This window comes from Schistocerca piceifrons, chromosome 1 (assembly GCF_021461385.2).
Source record: "Schistocerca piceifrons isolate TAMUIC-IGC-003096 chromosome 1, iqSchPice1.1, whole genome shotgun sequence".
Classification (NCBI taxonomy): Eukaryota; Metazoa; Arthropoda; class Insecta; order Orthoptera; family Acrididae; genus Schistocerca; species Schistocerca piceifrons.
The window spans coordinates 328,142,467-328,164,250 of NC_060138.1; the positions used below are offsets into that span (position 1 = coordinate 328,142,467).

The following is a 21,784-nucleotide window of genomic DNA, read 5'->3' on the forward strand; positions in this document are numbered from 1 at the left end:
CTATGTAAAATTCCTAAGTAGGTCTAAGGCTTCTGTCCATTCACTTGTCAACCAGTCTGATGTGGCAGTTGAAGAATCCATTCACTTTTCGACCAGTCTGGTGTGGCAGTTGAAGAATCCATTCACTTTTCGACCAGTCTGGTGTGGCAGTTGAAGATAGCAAAATTAACACCCAAATTTTAAATGCCATTTTCAAGAAATCAGTCATGCAAGAGAGTTGTTCAAACATATCATCATTTTCTTGTGGTCTTGTGGTAGCGTTCTCGCTTGCCGCACATGGGGGTCTCGGGTTCGATTCCTGGCGGTGTGTCAAGGATTTTTCCTGCCTCAAGATGACTGGGAGTTGTTGTGTCGTCTTCATCGTCATCATTCATCCCCATTAGGATCGGAGGAAGGCAATGGCAAACCACCTCCACTAGGACCTTGCCTAGTACGGCGGTGCAGGTCTCCCGTATCGTCCCCTACACTTCTTGGAGTATGGGACATCATCATCATCATCATCATCATCATCATCATCATCATCGTCATTTGACCATCGAACACACCACTGTATCATCCCTGCGTAGAGAAACAACTATAGGAGTTGGAAACAAACAAGTCACCAAGTCTGGATTGAATCCCAATTCAGTTTTTCAGAGAGCACTCTATGGCATGGGCCCCTTACTTAGCTTGCATTTATTGTTAATCTTTCACTCAGTGCAAAGTACAAAGCAAATGGAAAAAGTGCAGGTGATTCCTCTATACAAGAAGGGTGAAAGAACAGACCTGTAAAATTACAGACCAATATCCCTGACACTGGTTTACTGCAGAATCCTTGAACATATTCTCAATTGAAATATAATAAATTTTCTTGAGACCAAGAAGCTGATGTCCACGAATCTGCATGGTTTTAGAAACTATCATTCGTGTGAAACTCAGTTTGCACTTTTCTCAATGATCTGCTGTGAAGTATGAAAGAAGAACAAGAGGCAGATTCCATTTTTGTAGATTTCCAGAAAGCGCCCCATTGTGGGCTATTAAAGAAGGTACAAGCACATGGAACAGGTTTACAGAAATAGGAGTGGTTCGATGACTTGTTAAGTAATAGAACTTGATGTTGACTGCTCATCGGAGAGTAGGATATCGCCAGGAGTGCCCCGGGGAATGTAATAGGACCTTTATTATTCTCTGTATACATCAGTGATTTTGTGGAAGGTTGAGCAGCAATCTGTGGTTGTTTGCTGATGTTGCTATGGTGTACAGTAATGAGTCAGAGTTGAGTGACTGTAGGAAGATAAAAGATGCCTTAGACCAAATTTTTAGTTGTGATGAATGGCAGCTAGCTCTAAATGTGGAAAAATGTAAGTTAATGTGGATAAGTAGGAAGAACAAACCTGTAATGTTAAGTTACAGTATTACTAGTGTTCTGCTTGACACAGTCAAGTTTTTTAAATATTTGTGCACAATGTTACAAAGCGATATGAAATGGAATGAGCATGTGAGGGTTGTGGTAGGAAAGGCGAATTATCAACTTCAGTTTACTGGGAGAATTGTAGGAAAGTGCGATTCATCTGCGAAGGAGACCACATGTTGGAGACTAGTGCGATCTATTCTTAAATATTGCTCAAGTGTTGGGTTCCGTACCAGGTCAGATTAAAGGAAGAGATCAAAGCAATTCAGAGGCGGGCTGCTAGATTTGTTACTGGTAGGTTCAAACAATGCAAATGTCAGACAGATACTTTGGGAACTCAAATGGGAATCCGTGTAGGGAAGGCGACATTATTTTCAAGGAATACTATTGAGGAAATGTTGAGAAGCAGCGTTTGAAGCTGATTGCAGAACAGTTCTGTTGCCTCCAATGTACATTGCGAATAAGAACCACAAAGGTAAGATAAAAGAAATTAAGGCTCATACAGAGGCATATAGCTCGTTGTTTTTCCCTTGTTCTGTTCGTGTGTGGAACAGGAAAGAAAATGACTAGTGATGGTATAGGGTATCCTCTGCCATGCACAATAAGGTGGATTGCAGAATATCAATGTAGATGGAAATGTAGATACATAGAGCAACAGAAGAAATTACAAATAATGTTCTTAAAACTATTATTGAGTGGTGTTCTGCAAGTGGTCAGACTGTCAGTTTCTAAGAGACAGAATAATTCGATTCTGCGCACCTGGGGAGGGAATAGTAACTAGGGTGTAAACTTCAAAATTCTAGGTGGAAATAGCAAGAACACATTTTTGTACTCCTATTACAGTTCATTTCGACCACATTTGCGCTTTAAATTATTGCAAATCTCAGGAACAGACAAATCACCAAGAAAACATACTTTGCGTGTTTTCCTTCAATGATGATCTGGGGCAATTCAGATTTAAGAATGAAAGTTTTCAGTGCTCAAAAAGCTGATGTAAGAATAATATGTGGTGTTCACCAATGACCATCTGTTAGACATTTGTTTAAGGAATTAGCCATTTCGACTACTGCTTCACAACATATTCATTCCTCCTGAAGTTTGTTGTAAATAATGTATTACAGTTCAAAATGAACTGTGAAGTACATAATTATAAGGGCAGTCAAATGAAAACCGAACATCCACCACAACGGGACCATGGAACGATTCCATTCAAAAGTAATCACCTCATGTGTTAAAGACAACTATTACACTGGGAGGTGAGATGATCAGTGCTTGTCTTGTAGAATGCGCTCAACTGTTGATGGATCCACAAACCACACCCACTCTTGCACTTCCTCGTCTGACTGCAACTGATGTCCATGCATGTCATTTCTCCAGTTTACAAGAGATGTGAAAATCATGGTGAAAGATTTGGGTTGTGTGGAGGATGGTTCAGTGTTTCCCAACCAAATCACTGAAATGTAGTCTTTGTTTGATTGACAATGTAGTGGCAGGCTTTATCATGCAACACAATAACTCTTCCCAACATTCCTAGGTGTTTTGACTTTATTGCGTGTTGCAGTTTCTGCAAAATGTTTTTGTAACTTTGGACATTGATTGTTGTTCCCCGCTAGAGGAGCTTGATGAGCAGAGCAGCAGAGGCCCCCTGAAGTCAAAGAAGGATGTAATCGTGACTTTACTGGAATTTGTGTGAACAGCTATGGATTTCTTTGGTGGGGACATGTGGGATATTTCCACTGTTGGCTTTACCATTTGCCCTCGGACTGTTGGACGGAATCATCCTGTTGCACAATATCGCCCGTCCCCACACTGACAATTGGATGAAGTCTACGCTTTAGTGATTTGGTTGAGATACACTGCAACACCCTCCATACAGCTTGGATCTTTCACCAGGCGATTTTCAAGTCTTTGGTGACTTGAAGGAAGACATTCATGGATGTCACTTTCAGTCAGACGAGGAAGTGCAAGAGTGATTACAGTTGTGGAGCAGTCAGCAGCTAACTGCGTTCTATGAAACGGGAATTGGTCATCTCATTTTCCAGTGAGGTAAATGTTTGAATGCGTATGGTGATAACTTTTGAGTTTGAACCATTCCATAGTCTCATTGTGGTGGATGTTTTCATTTGACTGCTCCTCATGCTATACCAGAAGTAAAAAATGACATTTATTATTCTACATTAAGGTTGTCTTTAGCAAAATAATAAATAAATAAATAAATGAATAATTAAATACGGATGCACAATGCTGCCACTGTCATTTTTCATCACTTACTAAATGGTATAAAATGTCTGAGAGCATAGTTAAATTTGAAACCCCTGTAACAGTTTCTCCTTGACAACTCCTCTTATTCCACAGAAGAATTTCTGTGTATTTAATATATAAAAGGGGGTGGGTAAGAATTACTAATTTACATGCATTATGGAATATAAAAATAACCATTATAAAAATAACCACCTTACCAGTAAAGTGATTTTTGTATTCTCTTATAAGCTTCCTTGTAATTCAGTTTTTTAAACTATTCCTTGTCTCCTCAGATTCAGCATCTCATCTCATTAGTCAAGATTTTTTGGCAATAGTTTTAGCATATCTGTCACTGCTGTTATTTCATTGAAGATTTATTTGCTTTCTCTATGCTTCAGACCATACATATTCTACTCATGGTTTTTTAGTATTTTCTTGAACTTCACCCTGTGCTTGTTATACATATCTTATGATACCATCCAAACTTTGTTCTGTGCTTCAAGTACATGGTTTCTCTGTTATGTGAGTAATTGTGTAGTTGATCTGGAATCTAAGGTTAGCAGTTACTATCCATTCATGTTGTTTTCTTTTGTGGTCTCTTGAAATTGTGCTTGTAATTATCAATTACTTGATCACAGAGTTCCAACAGTTACGCTCTTGGAGTCCTCAAATCAGTCTACACCACTTAATGACTTGCAGCTACATCCTTCTGTGTTGTGTAACTAGTTCTTATCTACAAGTTATTTATTTATTTAGTTATTAGTTAGTTTCTTGTTGCATGGATCATTTTCCAATAAATCTTAATGATGTGGAATCAGTGAAGTTACATCAACAGAGTGTAAAATAAAAAGCAAATTGGATTGCTAAGTAGAACTGTTGAGAAAAATAAAATCTTTGTTGCATTTTGTTGTTAAATCTACTTAATGTTATTTATATTTAGAAAAACATAGCCATATGCCAGAAACATAAATTAACGTACGGCATGATTCATGAGATGGTTAGTTAGTACAGCTATGAATTACTTTGCTAAGGTAATTTTGTAGCCTGTGGTACTACTAAGTTATCTCTGTGTACTGTGTGTTACCATTCACTCTCTTTCATTTCCCTCTTTCAGTTATGTAAACTGAGATGTAAGAAAGAGAGCTATAATATTTATGACACTGGTCATGATTACAATGAAAACAGAATACATATCTTTAAATTGTGCAAATTATAAGCTCTTTGTTATGTTCATTTTGGACACATTGTTAAAAACTTTGTTTCCATGCATTTCAGGGACCTTTCTTTTGGGCGAATCACAGTTTTGGGTCGATATGAAAGTGATGTTGAACCAGAACCAGATAGAAAAGAAGGTACGACATAGATGAAATTTGGTGTTGCTTGCAGTTTGATGATAGTTTTTATGTCTTTTGTTGACTGAATAAGTTAGAATGAAGGTAGTGCAGCTAATTTAAGGAACGAAAATGTTCTTCTAATCATGAACTTTGTTTAGAATGCACTCACCTCTGGAGTAGTACAAAAATGTTGACTTTTTGTGAGGATATTCTGATAAAGTTACAACATTTCGTATATCTGTTAGTATTGCTAAGCCACCGTTCATTTTTCTTTCTTCCTGTGTTCTTCCATTCTGTTTCATTAGTTCATTTATTAATGTCATTATTTTGTCCTTCCAGAATCTCGCCTGACTCGTGTTGTTAAAAAACTAGTCAACATGGAAGAAGATAAGGTATGATTATTGTGCACTTTATGCAAACAGTGAACACTGCAAATATATTTTGTGTCAAGTTTAACTTCTGTTCTTAATGGTTACACACCCTTAGTTAATTGTAAGGAGTACCTCATAAATGTTTTTTTTTTTTTTTTTAAATCTTTATTATGGCTACTGTTTGTAACATTTTAAATGTAGTATGTGGAAATGAAAATATTTATTTTGTCATGTCAGTTATTGACATTATCATCATTGTTGTTGTTGTCATCCATTTCACATCCACTGAAGCATTTTATTATGTCTTTTGAGTCCAATATGGAACTGTCTTGGTCCAACTATAGCTCATTTGCCTGGTTGGACGTCATACTCATCAGTTTTCCAATGCGTGGTTCCTCATCCACTTGTTTGTATTTTTGTGTCCCCTGGAAGTTCCACATACAGAAAAAAACCTCTTCATCTTCCTGAACAACATTTACTTTTTGAAAGTTATGGTTTCTTCTCCCACCCGTTTCATAGAAACTCTGTATCTTGCTACTGTAATGCAAAACTGATAATGTAATACTTATTGCCACTTTTTGCTTTCACATGCATCAGATGTTTTGCTTTGGAGAGTGAAGACACTCTAGGCTACGTCTGGTCTTCTGTTATATTTATTTTGCTGTCCATTCAGTTATTGTCTTCTACTGGCCTAAATCATAAACTGATTATGTGATCTCATTCGCCATTCATGCAGTTGTCTTTTCAGTGGGTTTGTTGTACATGATGTTTTATTGTAATAGATCTTCATGCTTTCATCCATACTTACTCTATTAAGTTCTGCCATTCATTTTTGGAGTTTACATGAATTAGAAGTAAACAGTAACATTTTCATCAGTGAAACGTAGGTTAATTAACACACATTCTCCTCTTTGTGTTGCAGTTTAAGGAGGTGAAAATTTCCTCCAGGATTGTAGATAATAGTATCAGTGCTACAGAGTCTTCTTGATTGATCATTCTTTCAATTCTGAATTCGCCAGTAACCTGATGAAGTTTGGTAGAAGCTGTGGCAGTCATGACGTACTCCTCTGGATACTAACATAGGTTGCTTTATTATTCAGTGGCTGTTAGTATTGCAGACACAGTCATACTTCATACATATTGCCATATTTTATTCATGAGTTGCAAGTAGTCCAGTGTTCTATATTCACACTCAAAGCCCACTTGTTCTTGGATTTTCCCCACTGTTAGTTTTATGCAGTCATTCCATCTTAGGTCACTCTGAATAGTTACTCCTAGGTATTTCATGGTTGTTACTGTTTTCATTACTTTATTACCAATAGCATAATCAAACAGTTATGTATATGCAGTATATTAAAGTACACTGCCATTTGTGGAAAGTGCTACACCAAGAAGGAATTACCCGAATAGCGCCACACTTGATGGAAGTGGCGATGGGTGTGCAAGCAATACATGATATGTTTTGCAGCGAGATGGGGTACATGTAGGCCGATCAGAGCTCTCTTGTGTCGGTCCGACAGGGTCAGTGTTGCGCCTGGTGTAGTCAGTGCAGAACTGTCACGCAAGGTGGAAACAATACAGTGAGTGCCAGTATGCCTCGTTGACGTCTAAGGGAGCCATATTGGCATGTGAGCGAGTTTGAATGGGGCAGAATGATCGGGGTTTTCATACCGTGACATTTCGGCTTGCACAGGGCATGCTGCTATGACAGTGATGCGTGTGTGGAAGCAGTGGATACAGGAAGGTTGTGCGCAGCGATGAGTGGGAACTGGACCACGAAACATGACCTCAGTACGGGATGACCGTCATCTTGTCCGCATGGCCATTACGGACCGTACAGTGTCATCGCTGGAGCACAGCAACAAGTATGAACTTGTAAATAATAGATTTCAGCTATCAGTCGTCCTTTTTAAATTTTATTGGCAGATCTAGATTTCAGCTAGAAATTAGCTATTCTCAATGCACCATCATTTTTTATCAATGCGTGTAATGCATGGCTAGTTTCTAGCTGAAATCTAGATCTGCCAATAAAATTAAAAAAGGACGACTGATAGCTGAAATGTATTATTTACAAGTCAATATAACAGTCGCTGCATGCAACAGCCTTCTGAATGAAAGGTAATCTGATAAGGTATGAACTTGTCTGCATCGACGGTTCGTCGCCATCTGCTGCAGGTTAGACTGGTTGCACGCATGCCATTATGTCGACTTCCATTGTCCAGAGACCACAAGCTCCTCCAACTGGACTGGGCACGTGAACACCTTCACTGGGGTTGCTGAGTGGCAACCTGTAATCTTTTTGGATGAGTCCTGCTTCAACGTGTCCTAAAGTGATGGCTGCATATGTGTTGGGCAGTACCATGGTGAGCACAACCTGGAGGGCTGCATTGTGGAGTGGCATAGCGGACAAATACCAGGTGTGATGGTTTCGGGTGCCATTGGTTACAACAACTGATCTTGCCTCGTACGTAGGCTCTTGCTGAATCGCCAAATTTGAGCATTGTCAGGCTCGGTTTGTACTTAGAGACCGTATGGGAACACTGGGTGCCATTGGCACAGGAACGTATAAATCCCCAAACTGATATCCAATTGAAAGACTTGTATCAGGTCGTTGAACCATACGACATTATTATTAATAATAATTCTGTGCATCTATCAGATGACTGCTCTTGAAAAATGGAATGGCGTGCTTTTTTTCCCTTTCTGCACCCATTGTTGATACTCTGGTGGTCTTCCTCCATTTTCCTATCTTCCTCCATTTTCCTAATTTCTGTCATTTAGCCTCATATAGAAAGTGGCATTGGTTGCAAACAGCCTCATGGGGCTTCTGACATTATCTACTACACTGCGGTGATAAAAGTCATGGGGTATCTCCTAATATCTTGTTGGACCACCTTTTGCTTGGTATAGTGAGCAACTCAGTGTGACATAGACTCAGCAGGTTATTGAAAGTCCCCTGTAGAAATATTGAGCCATGATGCCTCTAAAAGCCATCCATATTTCCAAAAGTGTTACTGATGCAGGATTTCATTCACAAACTGACATCCTGATTGTGGCCCATAAATGTTCTATGGGATTCAGCATGGCCAAATCATTCACTCGATTGTCCAGAAAATCTTGACCAATCGGGAGCAGGTGTGGCTCAGTGACATGATGCATTGTCATTCATAAAACTTCTGTTGTTATTTGGAATCATGATGTCCCTGAATGGTTACAAATAGTCTCCAAGTAACCGAACATAACCATTTCCAGTCAGTGACCAGTTCAAGATCAGTTCAACTGAATGAGAGGACCCAGTCGATACCACATAGACACAGCCTACGCCATTATGAAGCCACCACCTGCTTGGTCCATGGCTTCCTGGAATCTGCGCCACACTCAAACCCTACCATCAGCCCTTACCAACTGAAATTGGGACTCATCTGATTGGGCCATAGTTTTCTAGTCATCTGGATCCAACCTCTATGTTCAAGAGCCCAGGAGAGGCACTGCAGGCAATGTCAAGCTGTTAGCAAAGGCATTCACATTGGATGTCTGCTACCGTAGCCCATTAATGCCAAATTGCGCTGCACTTTCCTAATGGATAGATTGGTTTTACATTCCACATTGGTTTCTGTAGTTATTTCATGTGTTGTTGCTTGTCTGTGAGCACTGACAACTCTAAGCAAACGCCACTGCTGCAGATCGTTACGTAAGGCCATTAGCCACTGCATTGTCCATTGTGAGAAGCAATGCCTGAAATTTGATATTCTTGACAGATACTTGACACTGAGGATCTCGGAATATTGAATTCCCTAATGATTTCCAGAATGAAATGTCACATGCTACAGACTGAACAAATAGGTTATTTCAATCCACTACTGGCTATACACAAGATTAGGGTCGTTCCAGAATCTGAACATGTGGAGGTCATTGTCCACATGTTCAGATTCCGCCAGTCCTTAGCCCTCACCAACATAGTCCTGCAAAACCTTATTAACCAAGCCCAAACCTCCTTGCAGTACCTTCTCTCCATCTGAAAAATTCTCTTGCTATTCAGTCCAAAATTCTGGAACCCATAACACACATTGAAACTTCTGCCCTGCAGGAACTTCAGCAACATGCTCAATGCCACCTCAAAAACCTCTCCACCCTGCTCACTTCCTACTCCCACCTTGGAGTACCACTGTCCACCTCCTCTACAACAACCTCCAAACCTCCCCCACGTCCCCTCATAGCTGACAGACCCTGTCTCGCAGACCTACTACACTTATCTCACCCTCCAAAACTCCCTTCCACCACCACACAGAATCCAGAACCGAAACAGATCCACAACACAGTCATGAACCTTTCCTCCAGATGCCTTAGCCCTACAGAAATATCAGTCCTTTCCAAAGGGCTCACCTTTTGCCCCACCCACAAATTCAATCATGCAGGACTTCTTAAAGACCTTCTGTCAGCCCCTACAGTGGAAACCCTTTTCTGCCACTAACCCTACCAATCATTCTCAGCCAAAGACCAATAGTGAACCTTGCCTAACTCAGTTCACTCCTCCACCCAATCATGAACCACTACCACTGCCCCCAAACCACCCCCTGTTAACTTTACAGAATTTCTTAACCTCGAACCTTGCCTCACCATCATTCCCTAAATCCCCCAACATGCAAACTAACTTCACATCCACAGAAAGAACCACAGTCCATCATTTAAAAACTGGTCCTGACCTTATAATTCTACCTGCAGACAAAGGCTCCACCACTGTTGTTTTGATCTGCAAGCATTACCGAGCAGAAGGACACTGCCAGCCGTCAGGTACTTTCACCTGCCAACCTTGCCACAGTGACCCCATTCCAGTGATCCAGCAGGATCTCCAGTCACTACTGAAATCCTTGGGCCCATCCCAGAACCCCTCCATGGAGTCCATTTCCCTCCTCGCCTTACAACATGCTTCCTAAAGTCCATAAACTTAACCACCCAGGACGCCCCACTGTGGCCGGTTACTGTGCCTCCACTGAGAGACTTTCTGCTCTCCCAGACCAACACCTTCAACTGAGTACCTGAAACCTACCCTCCTTTATAAAAGATACTAACCATTTCCTCCACTGACTCTTGGCATTTCCTGTCCGTTTACCACACGGTGCCCTGCTTGTCACTATTGACGCCACCTCCCTGTACACTAACATGCCAAATGCCATGACCTTACCACAATTGAACACTACCTTTCCCAACATCCAACAGATTCCAAACCAACCACCTCCTTCCTAGTCTCCCTGACCAACTACATGCTCACCAACAATTACTTCTCCTTTGAAGGCATTACCTACAAACAAGTCCTGGGTACTGCTATGGGCACCAGCATAGCACCATCCTGTGCCAACCTATTCATGGTCCATCTAGAGGAATCCTTCCTAATAACCCAGAATACTAAACCCCTCATGTGGTTCAGGTTCATTGATGACATCTTTGCTATCTGGATCGAAGGTGAGGACACTCTATCCACATTCCTCCAGAACCTCAACTACTTTTTCCCCATTTGCCTCATCTGGTCCTACTCAACCCAACTAGCCACCTTCCTAAATGTTGACCTCTACCTCAAAGATGGCTACATAAGTACCTCCATCCATATCAAACATACTAATTACCAGCAATACCTCCAAGTTGACAGCTGCCACCTCGAAATATACCGAAGGTCTCACTGAAGCCTTCACTGACCGTAATTATCTTCCCAACCTTGTGCAGAAACAAATCTCCCATGCCTTATCTTTCCAGTCTCCCACCATCTCCCAAAGTCACACCGTCCGGCCACAGGGGAGCATTCCCCTCGTAACTCAGTACCACCCAGGACTGGAGCATCTGAATTACATTCTCTGCCAGGGTTTCGATTACCTCTCACTGTGCCGTGAAATGAGAAACGTCCTGCCCACTATCCTTTCCCACCCCTCCCACAGTGGTATTCCGCCATCCACTGAACCTACACAATATACTCGTCCATCCTTACACAACCCCTGCTCCCAATCCCTTACCTCATGGCTCATACACCTGCAACAGACCTAGATGCCAGACCTGTCCCACACATCTTCCCACCACCACCTATTCCATTCCAGTCACTAACATCACCTATCCCATCAAAGGCAGGGTTACCTGTGAGACCAGTCATGTGGTCTACAAGCTAAGCTGCAACCACTGTGCTGCATTCTATGTAGGCATGACTACCATCAAGCTGTCTGTCCACATGAATGGCCACTGACAAACTGTGACCAAGAAACAAATGGATCACCCTGTTGCTGAACATGCTGCCAAACATGATATTCTTCATGTCATTGTCTGTTTCATAGCCAGTGCCATATGGATCTTTTCCACCAACACTAGCTTTTCTGAATTGCGCAGATGGGAACTTTTCCTACAAACATATGTTCCTGTAACCCTCCTGGCCTCAACTTTTGTTACTCACTGTCTGCACCCATCCAGCCCCTTCCCTGTTCCCACCCATTCCAGCACTACACAGCTGTCATTCCACCACCACACCCAGTCTTTTTATTTCTCTCTTTTTTTTTGAGAAGTGCCTCAGAAAATAGTTTCAACAGCTCAAGGTAGTGATGATTGTTAACTGTGGTAAAAAAATTCATGGTGGACCATCCCCTTCATGTCAGAAAAAACAAACTAAATTTATTTTCACATTGTACCATAACTGTTTTGCAGACCAGTAGAGAGTAGAAGTTGCATCACTCTAAACAGCCTGGGAACTTTGAGGCAACTTCTTATCATCAGAAGTAAAACCACAAATCTGGTGGCGGCGGCAGCCAATAAAACTAGGTCTGCCACTTTGGGCCGTTAACTGGGCATGGCAGAGTCCCACCTCAATAGTTTCACTCTGAGACTCCAAGTGAGCATTTCAGAGTGCCTCTGAGTGCCGTAACACAAAGAATAATCGCTTCTGGGCTTTTGGCAAGCTAAGCGTGTTTCTGTTTTGACAAATAATCTGATGAAAGAGATATCATTATTGTCTATAATACGACATTACAGCTCCTTACAAAGTTATTTTACTATGATCATTACCAACTTTATACCAAATCAAAACATATTCATCACCATTTATCTTCCTCTTCTTCCTCTTGTGAATGGCCATTGGTTTGTCTGCTGCAACCGTTCTATATGCATTCTGTGAAATAATTCTTTTGTATCTGATGATTTCTTTTAATAAGATTAAAGTTTGCAACTTGATGTTAGTATGATGTTCTTTCATGCCAACTCCATAATTAGTGAATCTCCTTCAAGGATGGCAGTAGATATCTGACACACAACACAATGTAGTCAAGGCACCAAGAGGAGAATCTGTCCGTACTGCCACTCCATGTGGACCATAGGCATTTTACTTACTTGAATGAATTTTTATTTCATGAAGGATATTGTTAGCTATAAACAATTTTTTGTTCTGATGGAGTTATATTTTCCTTGAGACACATGAGTCTCAACTTTATCTTTGGTAATGGTAGTAGCTGAAAAAACGGGGTAAGCAGGAAACTCAGGTTCAAGTTCCAACCATGGCACATATTTTAATTCGTTTCTTCAACCTCTATCATTATTTTTTGTTCATTTTTGATGAGGTGAAATGTCCATTTGATTCATGTCAAGAGTTTCATTTATTCTATAGTTTCACTCGTGTAAAGCAGGAACATAAAATTGGTTCACAGAAGAACTGCGTGATGAACAGTGAGTCAAAAAAGGAATCGTGTAAAATAATTGCTCAGTGGGATAGGCAAATGTGCACAAATGAAACAGTTGGGCCTCAATGAAGTCTGCATTTCATATTGGGCCTCAATCAGGTAACATTCTCCCAATAAGTGGTCTCCAACCCACTTGTTAAACAACCTGACTGAGGGGGAAGAACCATTTAATTTGTGGTTATATCTTCTAAAATTAAATTTTGTAATTTTTTTCAGTCTGAATCCTGACTGCTTATGCAGTTGCCATATACAGGGAGCTACATGTTCGTATATACCTTCACAATATAGTCTCTAAAGTTCCATATTTTCCAAAGATAAGGTGTTTTGGCCACATTCATGCCATCTGTATGGTATGGCTAGAGTGCCCATCTTACTATCAAGGATTCAACTTTGCCAGTGGCGACAGAATCTGAGGGTTTTGAGTCAGTCTCTTAACTTGTCTGTGTCCCACTGCACTGTGTGTTTCTTCTCTTCATTATTATTTCTTTTGTCATTATTAGATCATGATTGGAGTCCTAATCTGCACCTTGTGTTCTGAGCAATGCCGTAAATGGTACTTGAAACTATCTTACCATAGTTTAAACTTTCGGTTTATCCCAGTCTTCCTAAATTAATGTTCCCTGTTTAATATATTTTGATTACGTGCTTGCATAAGTCTATAAATCCTTCATCTGTTTTATTCTTTCCATCATGTCATTCTCCCAGGATACAATTTTTTTTGTCCTTACTTTTTCTTACACAATTATGAGACTTCAGTATTTCAATAATCTCTCAAATTTATCATACATGGCGTGTTTATAAAAAGTTTAATGAATGAACCACTCACTTATGGGAAATGTGTTTCAGCAGTGTGTGCAAGAAAAGGCATGCCAAGAAATCTCGCATGGTATCAAACACACTAATTTGTAGCAAATTTGTGTGCTTTGGCTGTTGAGACATAATAAGTGTAATAGACTTGTCGTAGTGCCATGGAGCAACATATAAATGCAAAGTTTAGCACAGAATTTTGAAAAACGTTGATGGAGGATGTGAGCTCCCTTGCTTGTTTGCTTTATTAATAATATTTCTCTCCTTTCCAGTTACGGATTTTTTTTGTCATTAGCATTATTTGATGATCAGTGGGGTGGACTTCATTAAGCACGCGGGGTTGAGATGTCATTATTTGTTTATTATATCCTTCGTTGAAAGCTATTATTGAAATATAAATCAAGCGTGAGATTTGGAAAAAAAATTTAACTTTCATGAATGCTTCAATCTTGGACTACATTCACCACATGCAAATTACGGTTTAATATTCTTTGGACATGTGACTTTACAGTTCGGCACATCACTTGGATGTTATTCTAATATTGAATGTTAGCCAAAAATGGCATTGTGTAGATATCGCTCAGAGAAGTCGACAGTGATTGAGAACTTCTAAAGATCATTATAACAGGTCATGAAACATGAATATATGGAACCAAGACCGAAAAAAATTCGACAAATTTGATCACTGAGGAGGCACTTTTCTCTGTTTTCTTCGATTGCACTGAGAGAGTGCATAATGAGTTCCTGCTTTATAGTCTTAAGATCAGTAAGGAATACTACTTGGAAGTCATCTGCCACTTGCATGAAGCAGTTAGAAGAAAATGACCAGCATTGCCGGAAAACCACTTGTGGAAATTGTATCATAATAATGCTCCCGCTTATGCCTCAATGCTTGTTTGTGGTTTTTTGGCAAAAAAACAAAACCGCTATGTTGCCTCAGCCACTTTATTGACCAGACATGGCCCCCTTGAAATTTCTTTCTATTCCTGAGACAGAAGAGAACCATGAAGGGAATTTGTTTTGCCACCATTGATGAGATAAAAACAGAATCACTGAAGGAGCTGAACACCATTACAAAAAATGAGTTCCAGAAGTGCTTCCAAGATTGGAAAAAGTGCTGGCACAAGTGCATTATATCTGAGGGGGATTGCTTTGAAGGGGATAAAGTTGATGTTGATGAATAAATAAAGATTCTTTGAGAAAAACAAAAATTCCGATTACTTTGTGATCGTACCTTGTATGTGCCCAAGGTTGATATTGGGGTAATTTGAAATCAGCAAGGCCAGTTTTAATTGCATTATTGGCAAAGACTTATTTAAGTGAAGTTGTGTTTTCAGTTTGTTCCATCCAAATCAGGAAGTAAACAGAAGGCAACCCTGAGGATAAGCAGAAATTGAGACGCGTATAGCACGCGTGATGCAACAAGACACTACAATGCAAAGCGCATGTTCCACACCTACTGCACTGGTCCTGCACATATTGAAACGCATACACATTTGTTGGATGTGCTGGTTGACGATGCTCTGTGCTGAGAGAGTTGAGGCATGCCCACCCTATAGTCTTTCTCAAACGATTTTACCGAAACTATTCAGTAAAAATATTTGATTTTTGTGTTACTCGTAGCATTGTATGTCAACTTTGTGGTGAAGTGCCCATCATCTCGCTAATGGTCATATGTATTGTGATATATCCCCTTAAGTATGACACTGCGCAAAATTCAAAAAGTTTGTAGCTATGATTTTACATTTGGTGCATGTTTCACTATATGTTGCCGTGTATGAAATTTAGCTAACATATTGAAGTTTTCTTTAGATTTGGAACGTGGTCTCTATCTGCCTCCAATCTCAAGAAAAAGATTCGTATGTAGCACATTCACTCCAGATCACACATCCACGAGAATGAAATATTCACAACATCCCTCATGTCTCCTAAACCGCTCGAGACATTGAAACAAGATTTTGACAACTGATAGCACCCAATAAGGGGAGCATGTTGCCAAATTGTTAACACATGGAACTTTCTTATCTATGGCGATATATCAGTAGTTAAAAGTTTTATTTTTATTTATTTATTTATTTTGCTCTAGTGACTGTAACTTTTTAAGAGTCATTGATAGCCAGAGAAACAATAATTTCCTAGTATGGAAATAAACATCAAATTTCTTCATTTATGTTACTGCAAACTGACACAATGAGGTTTTCTCTGGTCGCCAATTGCTTGTTTAATGAGACACTCTGTTCCAGAATTATATTGCAATAGCTACTGCAAGATGAGTTTCAAATTATGCTGGAGAAATGTAGCTATTAGTCGTAAATAATGATGCTTCTTTAAATTAGAAATGATTAACAAGTCAGTTTGTCAATTCTGTTGCAGTTTTGGTTGAATCCCCAGAACCCATTGTATTTTCAACACTGAACGACCAGGGGTGCACCAATGAAGAATAACATCTCGCCCATGGAGAGGATAGCCCTCCATAACTTACGAGCAGATGTGGATACAGTAGTCTTAAAATCTGACAAAGGAAATGCTACTGTCCTCATACCAAGGGATGACTATATTAATAAGATCAATGTTTTATTATGTGAGTCAACGTATTGCAAAATCGATAAGGATCCCACGAGCCGAGTAGTGCGAAAAACAGCAGAACTTTTATCAAATAGTTCTCTACCGAAGGAGGTCATCAAGAGACTGAAACCAAACAGTTCAGTTCCACCTAGGCTATATGGACTGCCTAAGATCCACAAGGAAAATGTGCTATTATGTCCAATTGTGAGTAATATTGGGGCAGCCACCTACGACCTAGCAAAATTATTGGCATCTTTGCTCAAACCAATGATAGGCAAGTGTGCACATCACATAAAGAATTCTGCTGATTTTATCAGTTGACTTCAGTCACTACAACTGCAAAGTAGTGATTTATTGGTCAGTTTTGATGTGGTCTCACTGTTCACAAAGGTGCCTCTGGTGGACTCGCTACACCTCATTGGCAATATGTTTGGTGCAGACATTACAGCATTGTTTGAGCACACTCTCTCGTCTACATATTTTATATTTAACAACGAATTTTACGAACAATCTGATGGTGTCGCCATGGGGAGTCCTTTGTCTCCCCTGGTGGCCAATCTTTTTATGGAGGATTTTGAGGAGAGAGCACTCGACTCTGCCACTTTTAAACCGACAGTATTTTGGCGATACGTTGACGACACTTTTATAGTGTGGCCTCATGATCTGGACCGTCTCAAAGAGTTTTTACGTCACATGAACTCCATACATGAAAACATAAAGTTTACCATGGAGATAGAGAAAGATGGTTGTCTGCCATTTTTAGACGTCTTGGTGCAACGGAAGAGTGATGGCACACTTGGTCACTCGGTGTACAGAAAGCCCCCTCATACAGACCTGTATCTGCAAGCTACTAGTTGCCACCATCCAGCACAAACAACGGGCGTTCTCAAAACCGTGGTCTCTGACATTGACAGTCTTCAAGCGGAACTGGATCACCTGCAAAAAGTATTTTGGAAGAATGGCTTTTCACCTAGGCAAGTGAACAGAGTGATGAAAACCTACAAACGACGGAACAAGGAAGAGGAAGAGGCCTTCAGGTTGACTGTTTATCTACCATTTATTGGGAATATTTCTTCACAGATAGGCAGAATGTTGAGAAAGTATCAAGTGAGAGTCATCTTTTGCCCTCCTTCCAAAATTTCATCACTGGTAGGATCCGTTAAAGACGACCTGGGCCTGCGTAAACCAGATGTTTACAAAATTCCGTGTGAATGCGGCAAATCATATATAGGGCAAACAACACAAACTGTGCAGGAACGCATTGTGGAACACCAATGGCATACTCGCCTTCTCCAACCCATCAAGTCCACAATCGCCGAACATTGTATTTCCACAGACCATTCCATGAATTACAATGACACAAAATTTTTGGCCCATACATCAAACGTTTGGAGCTCGATTATCAATGAATATGTGGAAATAAGATTGTCTGACAACGAGACTCTCATCAATCGAGATAGCGGTTATCAGCTGAACTGTGCTTGGAATCCTGTTATAGAGAAACTTCGTAGTCGACGTAGTTATCTGCATAAAGATGGAAATCGACCTGACACCGATACGCCAGGCTTTCATAGTGGAGGGCGCGAGGTGCAGCACACGGAGCCGTTATGAACGCGCACACTGAGCAGCACATGTGAAATGTCACCTCAGAAGGCTTTAAATAGCAGAGCTCAGCGCGTACTCGTCAGTACTACTACAGTGGCATTCACCTGAAGATGGCCAGAAGACTGCGCCGAAATATCGTGGCAGGAAGTTACTGATATCCGGCAGTTCTCTCGCGTTTTTATGGAACAACTGAACGACTGAATGGAAACTTATCAAAGGCTTTTACTCCTGTTCTTCATCTGAGAAATATTAACAATGATGAGCATAACCTTCAGGCGGAGTGACGTGCACAAGCCAGATGCCGGTTCCTCTCCAATGGCTTGCCAAACGTACAATGTGTGATTCATGAATAATAGTTATTATTGAGAAAAGTAAACTGATCTACCTCACAACACAATGGCCATTGTAATGTCAGCAGCTGACAATAACGTGCACAACAGGAATACGGAAGCTAGCCAGGTGTGCCTTTTGTGGGGAAAAGTTCATGACATTCAGAAAAAGCATTGTCATGAGTGTAGGCCTGCCTTGTCAGCAATACATTTCAGTAAATTCATTGTATCACCAGACTCTTCCAGGATATTCATGCTTTCAGAATAATACCGACTGCACTCTTTGTTTGTGTAGCTTGTTGTGTAACTAGTTTATCGATGATGATTCTGTGTATGCAACCGCTGAAATGCATTTTCTCTACACTACACACCAATTAAAACATTGAGGGTTTCTCAACAGTTTTTAGCATCCACTTTTTGAATTTTGGTAATGGATCGTACAGAAATGCCAGCATAGACAGCACATAAACATCCTTGTTTCACTGTCTAATATGTAAAATTTCCACCTTCCTTCCTGATTACATGATTTTATAATACTACTTCCTATTTCATACCCTCACGATGAATTGTGTGTCCCTTCTGGCAAACTGCAGACATTGTGGAGGCAGAAGATATAATCCCAGTGGCTAATGGCTCATCAGTCACTGAATTGTGCATTGTTCTTGACAAAAGAAAATCAATAATGAGATAAAACAGCAAAACTATATAGATATAAATAACTGAAAAATAATGGACTACTGAAAAAAAAAGAAGAAGAAGAAGAAGAAGAAGATAGAGCTTAAATGGCAGAAAACCAAACACTACTCTATGACACTAAAGTTCAGTAATAAGGCAATATTTTTCGGGTGGCCAACACTATCACTGATTGGCGTGAGGTAGCATATGGGAGGATTGTTTTCCTCCTCCTCGCCTCACTCCTCCCATAATGCTAGCATGGTGCACGTTCCGAGAAAACTGTGCCGCAACCACTATGCTGTGCAACCTGGCTCAGGTGCGCGTTGCGTCACCTTCGTGTCGCGTCCCAATTTGCATGGTCGCACTTGAACCTGTTCAGTTACAAAAATATGCATTGTGTTGCACCCTGCCACATGTGCCATGCCACATGCTCTGTATGCATCTCAATTTGTGCCTAGCGTGATGGAAACTACTGAAAATTTTGTTGACGTGTCAGAATTAGGTCTGTCTTTCTTGTAAAACTGCATCAGAGGTGTAAGACGAGGTGACACTAGAGACTACTAAAACAATCATACTACATTGCAGTCTGCTTCATATTTCAATAGACAATGAAAGATCTTTTTACATATTTAACATCAGTGCATTGATTGGTTCCAAAAGAAGCCCCCATAGACACTTTTCCAGAAACAGCGTGCTCGATGTAAATGCTTTTGGGTGTCAGTATATGTAATTTGTTTATATCTTTGGTTTTATGGTATTGTTCACAGATCTTTTTAACAAATTCTCTGCTAGGCGGTTACTAACATGTGACACCAGCTGCAATCTTATACAGTGGCAGTTTGCAATGTTTCATTTTCTTTGTTGGTTCAGGCTGGGGCACAACATTGTGCAGTCATTACCACTGTACACTGTTGGTTATTATTGGTTAAATTTGTTTTGAAGAGGATAGCTATCTTGTAGTTTTGTGTGCCCCCACTTTAACCCCCCCCCCCCTCCCCCCCTCCTTTTCCATGTTTATGACGATTTTAACTAATGTGTTGCTGTTTTCTGGTGGTGCATTTTTACTATCCTATAGTTGACTAGACAGAAGCCTTTTCCATTTTACTGCACTGATTGCAAGTGTGTGTTAACTGTGATCTGTTTGTCCCTCTGTTCAACTTTTCCAGTTTCAACTGTACAGTGAAAATTAATGGCATATTTTCTGTTGCGCATGTTCTTATAATAGTGTGTTGCCTGTTCATCCGCATAACAATGTGGTTACTGTGTCTGTAAGGGGCAGGATTGGAATAACGTTAAATTCAAAGGCTGTTGTTTGATATCAACCTTAAGCTATCAGAAAGTGTGTTTTCTATAATTAGAGAGCCATAAAATTTCTGTGTTAACTAATGTATTGTCTTTCTTTACAGGCAAAAGAGGAACTTGCTTGGCAAATTGCTGAAATGATTGTGAAAGATGTAACTAATCTCACAATGGGTTCTGAAGATGAGGAATAGTGTTGACGAATAAAAACAGGCTAAAACTGAATGCGACTGTGGAATTTTATTACCTGGCAACTACTTACTATTTTCAGTTCAAGAATTAAAGATGTTTAATGTTAGCACTTATAACACATTAGTTACATCAAATATTAAAGTATGTAAAAAAACTGATTTTGGAGCAATATGGATTATACAGGTACTAACAATGTCGAGGCAAATATATCTATATTTATACTTTTACTACAAGTAAATGATCTGTGATTTATGTACATTTTTGAAAATTGTGATAATTATGTAAGGTGTGGTTTTTTTTATATTGTGAGAGATGGATGATGGTTAACTAAATGTAAAATCTATTATCTCCCATTGTGAGCTGTGGAAGTAAGTACTGAATTAACACTCAAAATCTCATGCTTGTCTCTCTGGATGTGCAATGTTGTTACTTTTGTAAAGACCTGTATGCTTTAGTACAAAATTCATAATAGGATTTTAAGGTAGTTTTCTTTTTCTTGTCTGTGAAATGTAATACTCTGTGTCGCTGATTCAGTTTGATACTCTTTCCTACACTTCCATTAATGAAGACTGTTAAGTCATCTTATAGCTCCTGGTGTAAATCTCTGTTTTTACAGTGTTTTGAAAACTGGAACACAAATTAAAAATGGAAATATCGGTGGGAATAGTAGTCAGCCATTACCAACATGCAGTAATCAAAATCACATAATAAACTACAAATGCAGTAGTTGTTAGAGATGTGTTGAGTCTTAGTTCTAGCGAATTCTCAGGTAGATGATTTTTTTATTTAGTTCTGTCACATCTGATATTTCCATTTTTGTTTCTGAAAGCAGAAATGCTAACACATTCTTCTCCTTTTAATCCATGTAAATAGCAGTACTCTCAAATGTGCTAACTGGGTTTTACTGTTGGCAGCAATCAGCAAGGAGCTATAAGTTCAGGCTTAAATATTGTTATTAATGTAAGATTAAGATTAATTGGTACCAAAGCAAGTATTGTTATTAAATTGTTCTATAGTATGTTAATAACTGAATTTGGGAACACATGTCCGTAAAGTACTGTTCCTATAAAATATTACCATGACAAAATAAAACAAATTAATATTGGCAATTAAAAATCAAAGTGCAAATGATGTTAAAATATTTTGATCAAAATCTCTGTTTTTATAACAGGATATCTTCATGTATTTGTTACAACAATACAGCTGTCGTGTTTCTTGCAGTTTGCTTGTCTCACTTATTTCAGATGATTTATTCTATTGTGTCCTTCACATG

At 39.7% G+C, this 21,784-nt stretch overlaps 1 protein-coding gene across 2 annotated transcripts in view; it reads left to right on the forward strand.

Annotated features, from left to right (window-relative positions):
• The window catches only part of LOC124794541 (A-kinase anchor protein 10, mitochondrial), a 116,607-nt gene extending 94,922 nt beyond the window's left edge, over positions 1-21,685 (forward strand). The window contains exons 9-11 of one of the 2 annotated variants that reach the window (XM_047258102.1): positions 4,907-4,983; positions 5,305-5,357; positions 20,427-21,685. In XM_047258102.1, the coding sequence (XP_047114058.1) occupies positions 4,907-4,983; positions 5,305-5,357; positions 20,427-20,513 (217 nt within the window). In that variant the 3' untranslated portion in view covers positions 20,514-21,685. Of the gene's footprint in view, positions 1-4,906; positions 4,984-5,304; positions 5,358-20,426 lie in introns of those variants that run through there. The other variant, XR_007016586.1, reaches the window with a different exon arrangement.
• Positions 21,686-21,784: the final 99 nt, after the last annotated feature.